The sequence below is a fragment of the Suricata suricatta genome, chromosome 1, assembly GCF_006229205.1.
Source record: "Suricata suricatta isolate VVHF042 chromosome 1, meerkat_22Aug2017_6uvM2_HiC, whole genome shotgun sequence".
NCBI classification, from domain to species: domain Eukaryota; kingdom Metazoa; phylum Chordata; class Mammalia; order Carnivora; family Herpestidae; genus Suricata; species Suricata suricatta.
In genome coordinates, this window is record NC_043700.1 from 153,462,394 (window position 1) to 153,475,941 (window position 13,548).

General features: G+C 44.3%; 1 protein-coding gene across 3 annotated transcripts in view; it reads left to right on the forward strand.

Annotated features, from left to right (window-relative positions):
• Positions 1-13,548, forward strand: part of LNX1 (ligand of numb-protein X 1) — a 117,786-nt gene that overhangs the window by 74,723 nt on the left and 29,515 nt on the right. For all 3 annotated transcript variants that reach the window (XM_029945716.1, XM_029945723.1, XM_029945731.1), the window contains 2 exons: positions 9,906-10,147; positions 10,631-10,783. In XM_029945716.1, coding sequence (XP_029801576.1) covers positions 9,906-10,147; positions 10,631-10,783 — 395 coding nt within the window. The remainder of the gene's footprint in view (positions 1-9,905; positions 10,148-10,630; positions 10,784-13,548) is intronic.

Sequence of the window (13,548 nt, forward strand, 5' to 3'; positions counted from 1 at the left end):
CATGGTGGTTTTTCTATTTTCATGTTTGCCTCCTTGAGTGCATACACTGTAGAGGGTTTTGGGGTTGGTTTTTTTTTTTTTTTTTGCCTGATCTACAATAACTATGCTAGTTATTGTTTATTGCTATTATATTCCAGGTGCTGTTTGGCACTGTGCTTGAATCTTTAAATCTTCTAGTAAATATTATTGTGCCCTAGGAAATGAGGCTCAGGGATTAAGGAACTTGTTTAAAGTCACAGCAGGAAGGTGGCAGACCTAGGGTTCCCACTTGGAAGCCTGGGCTTTTTCTACCTCGCTGTGCCATCTTTCTCAGGAAGCCCTCCATAAGGGTTCACTGACTGAAAAACAAATTCTTTTAAATCACCCCACTATACCAGTATAATCCATCAAAGGAAGATGTATGGTGACTGGGACTAGTATGTGTGTAATAGTTTTAAAATGCAGACCAAATAAAAGCCTATTAAATTTACTAGGGACGTTGCTGAGGGGAAAAAGGAGAAGGGGGTGCCATCAAGATCAACCGTGATGATTAGACATTATCAGCGCCATGGGGGTAAATCCGTCCATCCCCAGTTTGATAATTTCAATAAATAGAATGCCAGAAGGGTGACTGTTCTGTTCAACTCAACAAATATTTGTTGAGCGCCTGCCCTAGGAAATGTCCATGCTATTCAGACCTTCTGAGAGGCGCCTCGGTGAGCAAGACTTTGTTCCTTTTAAGTCCCTGAAACAAGACTTGCCCAGAGCTAACTGGTCAGCCAAGGCAGAGTTAATGTGCCGGGAACATAGGTGGGGGTGATGTGGGAATCCACGAGCTGACTTCCCCCAGCACCAACATGAGCACCAAGGAGGAAGTCCTTACCCTCCTAGAAGAATCAAGATTTTAGAGTTTGGCTCTCTATTAGCTGAATTATGCAACTAGACTCTTTCTACCTCCCTTTGGAGCTTGCATTCTGTAGAGAAAAAATAAGCATGGAGAGGAAATGGGGTGAGCCAGAGAAAGTTCCTTAATCCCTGAGCCTCATTATTATTAAAGCCTGCTTTAAATAGTAGGGTGGTCAGGGAAGGTGGATTTTAATAAGACCTGAAGATGAGGGAGCAGACCAGGCAGGAACTTGGAAAGAGTGTTGGAGACAAGGAAAACAGCGGAATGCAAAGCAGGAATGTGCTGGGCCTGGTGAGAACCAGCAGGGGGTGAATGAGTGAGGGGTAGGTTAAGGGCAGAAGTAACGGGACAGAGAACACAGGGCTCTGTGAGCCATTGCCAAGTACCTTCTGCAAACAGATGGGGAAGGGAGAAAAGTGTAGAAGCAGGGATGCCTCTTAGGAGGCTGTTACAATAACCCAGGCATGGATGGTGGCCGTGGACGTGATGAGAAGTAGTTGGATTCTGGATATATTGTGTTGGTTGTGCTTGGAGTGTTGAGAGAAAGAAAGGAATCCCAGATGACGCCGAGGGGTTTGGCCCGAACATCAAGAAGGATACCAGGTGCTGTTCTGTAAAACAGGGAAGATGTGGGAAGAGCCGGTTTGGCAGAGACCCTATGCATGCTTGGATACATTAAGTTCAAGGTGCCTATGAGATGAGGAAGTGAGAACATGGAGGAAGCAGGTTGATATATGAGCCTGGAGTGCAGGGGGAGTTTGGGGCTGGAGGCCAGGCCATGGGAGGGGAGAAAGCCTAGAACCCCACAGCATGGATTCAAATCCCAGCTCCACTCTGTGAACCCAGACAAGGCTTCCTTCGCTTCTGGCTTCCACATCCTCATCTGTAGGGGGTGGAGGTGGCATAGAAAATTCTACCGGACCATCGGGGAGGTTGAAGAAGACCACATATGTAGAACGTTACACAGTACAGAGCAGATCAATAGGGAATAACTATCTTCTTTCCAACCCCCTCCTGGGCCGCCAGGCCCTGTAGTGAGCCCGATGACCCGTACAGATGAGGCAAGGCCCAGAATGTCAGCATGAGGAATTGACAGTATTCAATAAGCAGTGGGAAATGTTTCTATAGGGAATTTTTGAGTAAAAAGAGATCGTGTGGGTGAGGTTAGGATGGAGTGGGCGGGAAGGAAAGACTGGGAGCAGGGAGATAGGCTAGGTTTGCTGCAGAGCAATGGAGGTTACAGGGTCAGGAGGGCCACGGTGATGGCACAAGAGATAAAGGACATGTGACTGAGACCCACCCTCTGTCTGCAGGGTCACCAGCCCTTGATAAAGGCTTTCTCTGAGTTAAAGCCCTATGGCTTCCTGGGAATCTCAAGGGCCTGTCCAAGGACACAAAGGGGAGAGCCTGTCATTCTCTCCTGGTGACCATGGTCTTGCCGCAGTCTCCTAGCCTGGCCCCGAGGACCTTGAGTGAAGTTTGAGTCCCTCATCCTGTTCAGTGGAGCAACTAAAGCTTAAGACCCAGCTGTGGACTGGGGAACTCACTTACCTCCAGAGCCTTCCAACCTTGCTTCTCATTGCCTGAAAGAGTGAATACATCCACTAGGGCTGAGTGGCTCCCTTTTCTGTTATGTAATAGCTTAAGGCAAGTAATTAGCTCTCCCAGGCGTGAAAGACAAACAGTTGAGAAATCAGTGTCCTTCTCCCACTTGGATCAGATATAGGGCTGGGGCAAATAATGGAAGGGAAGCCCCTTCTAGAGCCATCTCCCCTATGCATGCCAAACACAGACCCTCACTCAGGTGGGGAGAGAGGGAGATTGGGGGGAGAGTAAAGGGATAGCATTGCCTCAAAGAGGACTGAAAAGAGAGAAATGGGTCTGACCTACTCATGTTGGCAGGATTATTTATTTACTTATTTTTTATTTCCAAGGGTAGAAATTGTCATCCCTTAAGATAGACCTGACCTACAGATGTATTTTGGCCCATGCAATGTTTTTTAAAATGGCAAATTTCTTGTCAACTCTTAAAAAACCAAGAGACTATACATTTGAAGTTAGGGAGAGGGAGGGAGGCAAATCACGAGACTCTTGAATACTGAGAACAAACTGAGGGTGGGAGGGGGAGGGGGGAAAAAGGGAGGTGATGGTCACGGAGGGGGTCACTTGTGGGGAAGAGCACTGGGTGTTATATGGAAACCAACCTGACAATAAACTATTTAAAAAGATAAACAAATTGGAGTTGAGCTTAAAAGTTTTCACTTCAGCAACACTGGGCTGCATTTTTTCCCACTGGAGGTACAGTTGACATAGAGTAGTGATTAGTTTCAGGTGTGCAGCATAATGAGTTGATATTGTGAAATGATAATGATTGCCACAATACATCTAGTTAACATCCATCTTCTGCATAGTTACAAAATTTTATTTTGAAGGTGAGAAGTGTTAAGATTTACTCTTCCCAACCTTCAGTTGTGAGTGCAGTATAGTCACCCTGCCGGACATTACACCTCATGGCTTATTTTATAACTGACGTTTGTATCTTTTGATGCCCTTTACCCATTTTATCCACCTCCACATCCCCCTCTCTGGCAACCGCCAATCCGTCTCTGTTACTTTTGGGTTCTTTTGTTGTGCTTTTGCTACTGTTGTTTTATTTCATTTTTTCTAAGTTTATTTATTTTTGAGAGAGAACGAGAGTGGGGGAGGAGAGAGAGAGCAAGACACAGAATTTGAAGCAGCTCCAGGCTCTGAGCTGTTAGCACAGAGCCCGATGTGGGCCTCAAGCCCACTAGTTGTAAGATCTTGACCTGAGCTAAAATCAGACGCTTAATCGACTGAGCCACCCAGGCACCCCACTACTGTTGTTTTAGATTCCACAGGTCATATGATATTTGTCTTTCTTTGACTTACTTCAGTTAGCATAATGCCCTCAAGGTCCATCCATGGTGTCACAAATGGTGAGATTTCCTTCATTTTTATGGTTCAGTAATATTTTAGCATCTTAAATATACCCCGGTTTCTTTATCCATTCACTCACTGATGGACACTTAACCTTGTTTCCATATCTTGGCTTTTGTGAATAATGCTGCAGTGAACATGGAGCGCAGATGTTTTTATTGAATTGGTGTTTTCGTTTCCTTCAGAGGAATCCCAGAAGTGATTTGCTGGATCATATGGTATTTCTATTTTTAGTTTTTTAAGCAACCTCAAAACCTAGAGTGGCTGCATCAATTTACATTCCCACCAACAACACACACAGTTACCCTTTCTCCACATCCTCACTGACACTTCTTTCTCCGTCTTTCTAACGGGTGTGACATGACATCTCATGATGGCTTTTGTTTGCATTTCCCTGAGGCTTAGCGATGTTGAGCGCATTTTCGTGTACCTGTTGGTCATTTATATATATTCTTTGGGAAAGAGTCTATTCAAATCTTTAACCCATTTTTAATTGTTTTCCGTTATTGTATGAATTCTTTTTATAGCTTGGAGATTAACCCCTTGTGAGGTATATGATTTGCAAGGATTTTCTTTCATTTTGTGGGTGCTGCTCCCATCTGGTGATGGTTTCCTGTGCAGAAGCTTCTCGGTTTGATGTAGTCCGACCTGTTTGTTTTTGCTTTTATTGCCTTTGTTTTCAGTGTCAGACCCAAAAAGTCATCCCCAAGGCCAATGCCAAGGAGCTTACTGTTTATGCTTTTTTCTAGGAGTTTTATAGTTTTGTGTCTTATGTTTAAGTCTTTAATCTGTTTTTTCATTATTTTTAAAGTTTTTTAATGAGAGAGTGTGTGAGCAGAGGAAGGGCAGAGAGAGAGAGCGAGAGCGAGAGCGAGAGAGGGGGAGAGAGAGAAAGAGAGAGAGAATCTGACACAGGCTCCGGGTTCTGAGCTGTTAACACAGAGCCCAACATGGGGCTCAAACTCATGAACTATAAGATCATGACCTGAACCAAAGTCAGACACTTAACCAACTAAGCCACCCAGGTGCTCCAAGTCTGTAATACATTTTGAGTTAATTTTGGAGTATGGCGTAAGACAGTGGTCTGACTTTATTCTTTTGCATGTGGCTGTCCAGTTCTCCCAGCACCATTTATTGAAGAAACTGCCCTTTCTCATTGAATGTTATTGGCTCCTTTGTCATAAATTTCTCAAATATGTATGGGTTTATTTCTGAACTCCATGCTGTTCCATAGATCCACATGTCTGTTTTTATGACAATACTGTTTTGATTGCTATGACTTTGTAATAGAGTTTGAAATCAGGCAGCACAATGCCTCCAGCTCAGTTCTTGCTCAAGATTGCGTTGCCTATCAGTGTGATTCCATGCAAATTTTAGGATTGTTTATTCTATTTCTGCGAAAAATGGCATGGGAATTTTGATAGAGATTGCATTGAATCTAGGTTACTTTAGGTGATATGGACATTTTAACAATATTCTTCTAAGCCAAGAGCACAGAATCTCCATTTATTTGCATCTTCTTTAATTTCTTTCATCAGTGTCCTACAGTTTTCAATGCACAGGTCTTTTACCTCTTTGGTTAAATTTATTCAGAAGTATTTTCTGTCTTTTGATACAGTTGTAAGTGGAATTGTTTTCTCAATAAATTATCAGAAAATGTTAGTGTAGAGAAACACAACAGAATTCTGCATATTGATTTTGTATCCTGCAACTTTACTGAATTCATTGCTTGGTTCTAATAGTCTTTTGGCAGAGTTTTTAGGGTTTTCTATAATATCATGTTATTTGCAAGTAGTGACAGGTTAACTTCTTCCTTCCCAATGTGGATGCGCTTGACTTTTTTTTCTTGCCTAATTGCTCTTAGGCTGGTCTTCCTGACACCCTGATCAGTGAAGTCTTATGACAGCTCCTATACCCTTGAAATGGAACGGAGCTGCTCGCCGTGGACTCCGGCTGCCTTACCCTCCCCATTTCCTCACTGCACTTGACCAGCATATGGGTTCACAAGTCTTGGTTTAAAGTAGGATCACACTGGGCAAGTAACGAACTCGACGTGAGGAGCAGACTTGATGTTTACCTAGGTCAGAAGTAAACCAAGACAGAACGTGAGGGGAATTAGATCAAAGGGAAGTTGTGTAGTTAGCCAGACTATTATGACGAGGCTACTGAGGCTCTCTTTCTTACAGACAACTTCTATTCTTCTATTACCGTGGATAAGTTCACTGTCAGAAGGGAGGTCTCCATTGCAAAGCAGCTCATGCCTCCTCGTTGGCTGAATTTAGCAGGACACCCCATCAGAGCCTCTGTGAATGACGATGGTTCTATCCTGCCTCAGGTCAACACTTGTTAATAGGAAACTCATGGACTCAGGAATTTTTGCAGGAAGGGGGTTCATATATACCCCAGGTATGCAAAAGTACATACATATGTACACACATACCATGACACATCCATTGTCCACGTTCTTAAGACCGATTTGCCTTTCTTTTGGTTAAGTGTCTAACTCTTGATTTCAGCTCAGGTCAAGGTCTCATAGTTTCTGAGATCAAGCCCTGTGTCCAGCTCTGAACCAACAGTGTGGAACCTGCTTAGGATTCTGTCTCTCTCAAAAATAAAAACTTTAAAAAAGACTGATTTGCTTCTGCTAACTATGATATGGGAGCTCAGGATCCCAACTCCATGATTACCAAAAAACTTTTGATTTTCAGGAGTGCTTTGAACAAATAGCACATCCAAAATGCATGAGTTGGTTGAAAAATGATTTTTTTTAATGTTTCCTTATTCATCCTTCAAGTTCATGGCCATCACCTGTCACCACCTGACAATACTTAGTTCTCAGGATAACTAAAAGGGAGAATAAATCCTACTTGCTTTGAACACAACCCAGGGCTCACCATATGTTCCTGTACTGGCCAATGCTAATCAGCTCTTCCCCACTCCTCCCTTCTTTTGTCCTTATAAATCAAGAGGCCTCGGTGTTAGTCACCACAAAAGACATAATTAGTGAGTACAAGCTGCTACGTTCATAGATCATTCCGTGCCACGGATCCAAGCTAAGCCAAGATACTGGAGCAAGCTCCATCACGCAGTTATGAGTTGCTTTAGCAGAACATGTTTTACACAAGGCTTAGGAGTCCAAACGTTTAAATCTGGATTCTGTACACCGCCCCCCAGCTGTTGTAAGGATAGCTATGATGTGAGGCCAAAGGGAATGTTATTTACCCATTTTACAAGGTTTTCCTTTCCTAGACTGAAAATTGTGCCTCTGGAACCCCAAGAACTTGGAACCGCAGTGGTTTCTTAATGGCATAGTCTTCAGATTCAGATATTTTAAATACCTTGAACTTTCACATGGATGTGGTGGCAAAAGATGTCCCTTTTTCCACTGGGATATGCTATATCCCCCCAGGAAGCCATTTCCAACTGGAAAATTCATTTCATGCTCTGGCAGGGCACACAGTCAAGGGCATTGCTGCCCCAAGAAAAGAAGGACTGTTTCCCATCCAACTAAAGAGTCTAGGAACTTCCTTCTCATGCGTTGCTAACCAAATATTGCTGGCCTGCATAGTAGTGTTCCACTCATGTATTTATGATTTTGGAACTATTCAAATGCATGCTGGCTTTTATTTTTTCCATCACACAGTGCTTCTTCCAATTTTTTAGTTTCCCGTATCAACCACTTTGCTATTTTTAAGCAGAACTACTTTAAGCCCAAGTAGCTAGTCAGAACAGTGAAACCTTACCAGTTCAAGCAGGGAGCCTGTCTTTTCTCAGTGAGAGAAAGACTAGCATTAGGAACTGGAGGCCTATTTCATCTTCTCAAAGATAAGGGCATAGGACTGCAAAATCAAAGTTCTTTTCTATTTGCACCACATTTCATCAAATCCAAGATGCCATTGTTCATAAGGAATGTATTTTATATACCAACAGTTTTAAAACTTGCCCCTGGTTAAATTATTCCAAAACACCTTTAAAGATTCCCCTGCAATGTGTGGATTGGTCACATCAGACTCCTGTGGCTCTGAAATCCATCCAGACCAATTTGGTGACCACTCCTGCCCTCTAGTTGTATCGTTTGGCATGAAATGGGCCAATCCTTTTGAATGATCTCAGTAACGAAAAGTACCACCACTTTTCATCTCCCTGGGGGCATCGTTCTTTCTGAGCAAATAAAGCATTTGCTGGTCTCCTTGCAAGAAAATATGGAATCGCTGACCTCCTCCTCCTGATTGATATTTGCTTTATCAACATCAAATTTACATGCCACTGCTCTGTTTTTGAGACTTTTTGTATATACAGTAACTTATCATTCCAGTGCTGAATCCTGATGTAATCTTTCTGACAGCAATTAAATTCAATGGTGTAGTCCCAAGAATGAACACCTGTGACTGACAATGGCATTTGCATCATGACTGCAGCTTGCCGACAGAAGCTGCCTGACCCCCTCAATCACCTGTGCGTTCTAATCTCAGAGATATTAAAGTTTGAAAAAACAGGCATCCTAGAATGGATCCATTATAGAAGTAGCTATAGTCTATTGATAACTTACCACATGTCTGGCAGGGTGCTAAAATCTCGACAAGACTTAATATCGACCTGACCTCACGGAAGCCCCAAATGTACGTATAGATCAGGAAGTTTAATAGGGTTCACAAAATTGCCCCAGGCTACACAGATAGCCTGCAGAGCCAGGATTCTGATCCAGACAACAAGCCATCATGTCCACCAGCTCTTTGTTTCTTTAGACCATGTAAATGGTGTGCTTATCAACCAGAGACTGCTGCTCGATTCCATTTACTTTCAAAAATGTGAAGCATGGTTCCAAATAAGCTCTCAACCCATAGTTGACATAGCTCAACCATGGGGAGCCCCAGTGGCGTCAGTTAAGCGTCTGATTTTGGCTCAGGTCATGGTCTCATGCTTTGTGAGTTCGAGCCTCATGTTGGGCCCTATGCTGACAGCTCAGAGCCTGGAGCCTGCTTCAGACACTCTCTCTCCTCCTCCTCCTCCTCCTCCTCCTCCTCCTGCTCTTGCTATGGTTCTCTCTCTCAAAAAAAAAATAGCTCAACCACATAAGATTTTCTGTAAAGAATTGATAAACATATTTTATATTAGCATATCCGTTATGAGTAAAATGGCCATTTCTTAAAGGGGCTCACCCATGTGATCTCCACCTTCACACCACTGTGGGAGCTGGCGTGAGCATCTGCAGCTCCTCCTTAACCACAGTGCAATGCGATAGTTAACCATTTTCTGACCAAAACCTTACTTAAGAGCTGGAATGACTTGCTCAGTAACACATGGACACACACAACAAAATATGGACCTAGATTGGCTTATATCTTGGTCTCTTGGCCCTAGGGTCTGCTCTTTAACATGGATAGTGAATGTTATAGGCAGTTATGGTTTTATTTTTTTAAAGACCTTTCATGTAGTTTTACTTTCCCATTATTAGAAGACCTGACAGTGAAGGAAACTGTTGGTGCACAGGAGCCCCCAGCCCCTGACTCTGGCTACCAGCCCAGAGGTAGAGAGTAGAAACCAGCAGGGAGCTTGCCTCTAGAGAATAATGATACTGAGTAAACCCCTGAGGCTTTGTGGTGATGGCGGTTCTGTTTCCATGGACAGTTAAATATGGAATTAGGGAGGAGCTTTATATTTATATTCAGTGCTTTGGGAACCCAACCCAAAAGAAAGGACTGGGTGTGACTAAGGGCTTTTGTGGTCAAAATAAACACCAACAAGAGGGAATCACCAAATCCACAGCTGAAGACCGCCATCCTCATGCTCTAGTCTTGTAGAGCCCATGATAACCGTATCAGTTTGCATTCCAGGGACTCATTGGAGAGAGTGCTTTAAGAGCATGCAAAAAGCATCTTTTAAAAATTGTCTCAAATTACGAATCCACTCAGTTGCTATGCGCAGATTGAGTACCTACGCGCTGGAGGGGGATGTAGGAGTGAACAAATCACGTTCTGAGCGTAGCAAGCATGTGCACTGGAAGAGGCCTGGTTGAACAGTGAGCAAAGCCTTATCTGCCCTCCCGCTGGTTTTGTGACAGCTGTAAAGGGGCTTCCCACTACGGCCTGACAAAAGACAGGAAGAGGCGCTCCCAAGATGGCTGCCCGGACGGCTGTGCGAGCCTCACAGCAGCAGCCCTCTCCTCAGAGGTCTCGGCAGCGGCCACTGTCTCCTTAATGACAAATGAGCCTGGCCTAGACAACCCTGCCTACGTGTCCACGGCCGAGGACGGTCTGCCAGCAGACAGCCCACTGGACTCCGGCCGGAGCAACCGAGCTAGGGGTGAGTCAAATGGGTGGTTGTCTGGGAACGGGCTCCTTGCCTTGAGATCGCCCTCTGTGGAATATTTACTGTAGAAGGTTCTAGAAATGTTTTTGTAAGGGGAAATCATTCTGGTAGTTTCGGCAGCAATCCAATGTCCAATTCTCCAAAGTGAAATGAAACCACAAGTACCTCAGGTAATTAAAAATGTGTAACTGGACTTGGCGGAAAGGGCAAAGTTAGGCCTAGCTTCCCATCCTTCCATGCTGCCCAAGAAAAGGGCTGCTACATTCCGTCCCGCCCAACAAGAAAGAAAAGCAGATTTTTCAACAAGCCCTACATATATCATGGTAGAGAACGGAAACAGTACAGAGAAGCAAATCCCATCTTCCTACCACCTAGAAAGTAATCACCGTGTTACTGTATTTATCTGACCAGATGTGTACAAAAGGAGGGTCTCCATGAGTGCGCAGCTACTGACGCTCCCTTCTCTCTTATCCTCAGCACGGCCCTTTGAGCGATCCACTATCAGAAGCAGATCTTTCAAAAAAATAAACCGGGCTTTGAGTGTTCTTCGAAGGACAAAGAGTGGTAGTGCAGTTGCCACGCAGGTGGATCAGGGCCGAGAAAATTCTGAAGACACCACTGCCCCCGAAGGTAGGTGAGCTCTGGGAGACTGGACGCGGGCTTCCAGAATGACTTCAGCGGTGATGACACCTGACCACCACCCGCCTTCTAGGACATCTCTCTTCACAAGGGCACAAAATATTTTTGACCTTGATTAGCCTACTTCTTCCACAACTAACTAAAGGCAGAAATGATTGTTCTCTTTTCATAGAAGTTGAACAAAGAGGTTTTGGAACCCTTACCTCCAGGCGCTAGCTTGACACATACAGGAAATAAGAATTATTGTTAAGTAAAAAGCACTGAGGACAGTTTCTGGCATATAGTAAACGCTATGTAAATATTTTTTCTTACTGCAGCTATGTATGATGGGTAGTTTTGAGTGTGTTTTTCATGCATTTACTTAATGCTAACGACAAACTTGTGAAGTAGCTACTATTATTACCCCTCTTTTACAGATAAGAAAATTGAGGCACAGGGAGATTACTTAGTGTGCTTAACTTTAAATCTAGGTAGTCCTCAGTACGGCCCTTTGGGCGATCCACTATCCAGGCAAAGGAAGTTACTGGATCTTAGATCTCTGTGTTCTTGCCAATATTAATGGAGCTGAGGAAATACTATCTTACGTTAGAACTTTAGAGCAGTAACAATAACTTTAAAAAAATAAAAGGAGCTTTCTCGTGTGCCAGGCAGTGTTTACCCTAAGTCATTTAGATGTCACAATGCTAAGGGACAGGGATTATTATTCTCATTTTACAGATGAAGAAACTAAGACCCAGAGAGTAACTAGCTAGAAAATGACACACCTAGGAGCTAAACTCGGGTCCTCTGGCTCCAGAGCCCACTCATTTACCGCTGGGTGGTAAAGTGTCCTCCACTCCTGGGGGGTCGAGAAGTAAATCCCAAACCACTGTCTTTATCATGCTTCAGAGAATCCATGAGCAGTCCTAGAAAATCCCTCCGGTTTCCTGTTCAGCGCTTGCCTTGTGCGCGCATGCGTACATGCACCCCTGCGCGCTCGCGCACACGCCACGTGCTCTAACTACTCTGAACTCATTACAGTCTTGCGAATACTGTGTCTTTCTCGCCCTTCCATGCTATGGCCCAGCCTTCACTCACAGACCCCTTCAGCTGGCATTCTGATTCCTCCTTCCAGGCTGTGCATGGGCTCTGCCTCCTCTTGGAAGCCCTCCCTGACTTCCTCAGTCCCCTTTCCTTTGTGTTCTCATGGCACCGGAGTCTTTATTATAGGCATGCCGCCTTTTGTTGTGACCACATCTAAAAGAGCAGGGCTTCTTTTTATGAGGCTTTGTGTTCTCAAGGCGAAGTGCAGTATCCAGTGCACATAAGAGGGTTCACTGAACGTGTGGTGAATGTGGGATTACAGCTTCCTCTCTGCCAGTTCTCTCACTTGTCTCTCCTGAATTCTCCACGTAAAGTTTTCTTCTGCCTGAATAAGACTTACTGGCATGTTTATAGTAGAAACTTTTTTATTTTTTTAATTTGTTTTATGTTTTTTATTTATTTTTGAGAAATAGAGACAGTGCTAGCAGGGGAAGGTCAGAGAAAGAGGGAGACACAGAATCTGAAGAAAGGCTCCAGGCTCTGAGCTGGCTGTCAGCACAGAGCCCCACGCAGGGCTCGAACCCACTAACCGTGAGATCATGACCTGAGCTAAAGTCGGATGCTTAACTGACTGAGCCACCCAGATGCTGCCATAGAAACCTTTATAATAAGAGATACTATGTGTAAGTCACTGGCCTAGGCTCTGTAACATTATATAAAGATTATAAAATCCATTTTCGGCTTCAAGGGGCTCATTCATGACTGAAAAGGAAACATCACGAAGAGTGAGATAGAAATAAATGGCAATGGCGGCCACAGGGAAAAGAGCATCATTTCCTGGTTTAGGGTGGCATCATCTGTGTTTCAGGGGCGGCTTACCACCTGGATGGGCGTTGGGGTCTTGACTGTGTTAGAAAGTAGTGGAAGCCGACGCTGAGGCTGGATGAGAAGGGTCTTGGATGCCGTTTGGGCGTCTTGATTTGGAGCAGCGCGTGCGCGGGAAGCTCTTGCAGAGTGTTATTGCAGGATTTGCACCGCGATCCAGGAACACGAAGATGGCTGCTGTGTGAAGGTGTGCAGGGGGCTTAGAGTAGGAGAGCGCAGATTTCTTCAGACGTTCCAGGAAACTCTTACCCCAAATGGGGTGAGGTGTTAAGACTCAGAAAGGCTGGTAGTGATGACTTTACAGGATTTTGGAGGCAACAAGCTTTCACAAATGGCCTTCGAGTCTCACTGCCTCAGCAAGCTGTGGCTGGTCTGGTGAACCCCCAAGGCACGGTTTATCCATCTTTTTCACGTGGGTAAAGAGGCTCCACTCTGATGTGGTTACATAATGTCTCTGGGCTCCAGCATTCTATCATCTAGAAGCAGGGATAATAATAATCTACTTCAGGGGCACCCAGGTGGCTCAGTCAGTTAAGCATCCAACTCTTGATTTTGGCTCAGGCCATGATCTCATGGTTTGTAAGTTCAAGCCCTGCATCTGGCTCTGTGCTAACTGCAGAGCCTGCTTGAGATTCTCTCTCTGTCCCTCCCCCACTTATGCTGTCTCTCCCTCCCTTTCTCTCTCTCTCTCTCTCTCTCTCTCAAAAAAAAAAAACATAAAACAAAAAATAATAATCTACTTCATAGGGTTGTTATAAGGACTAACCGCAAAAAACACATATGCAATCAGCTGTCTCCTAACAAACATTAGGTAAATAATACCCCTGGCCCTTAGGTGAGGACATAAT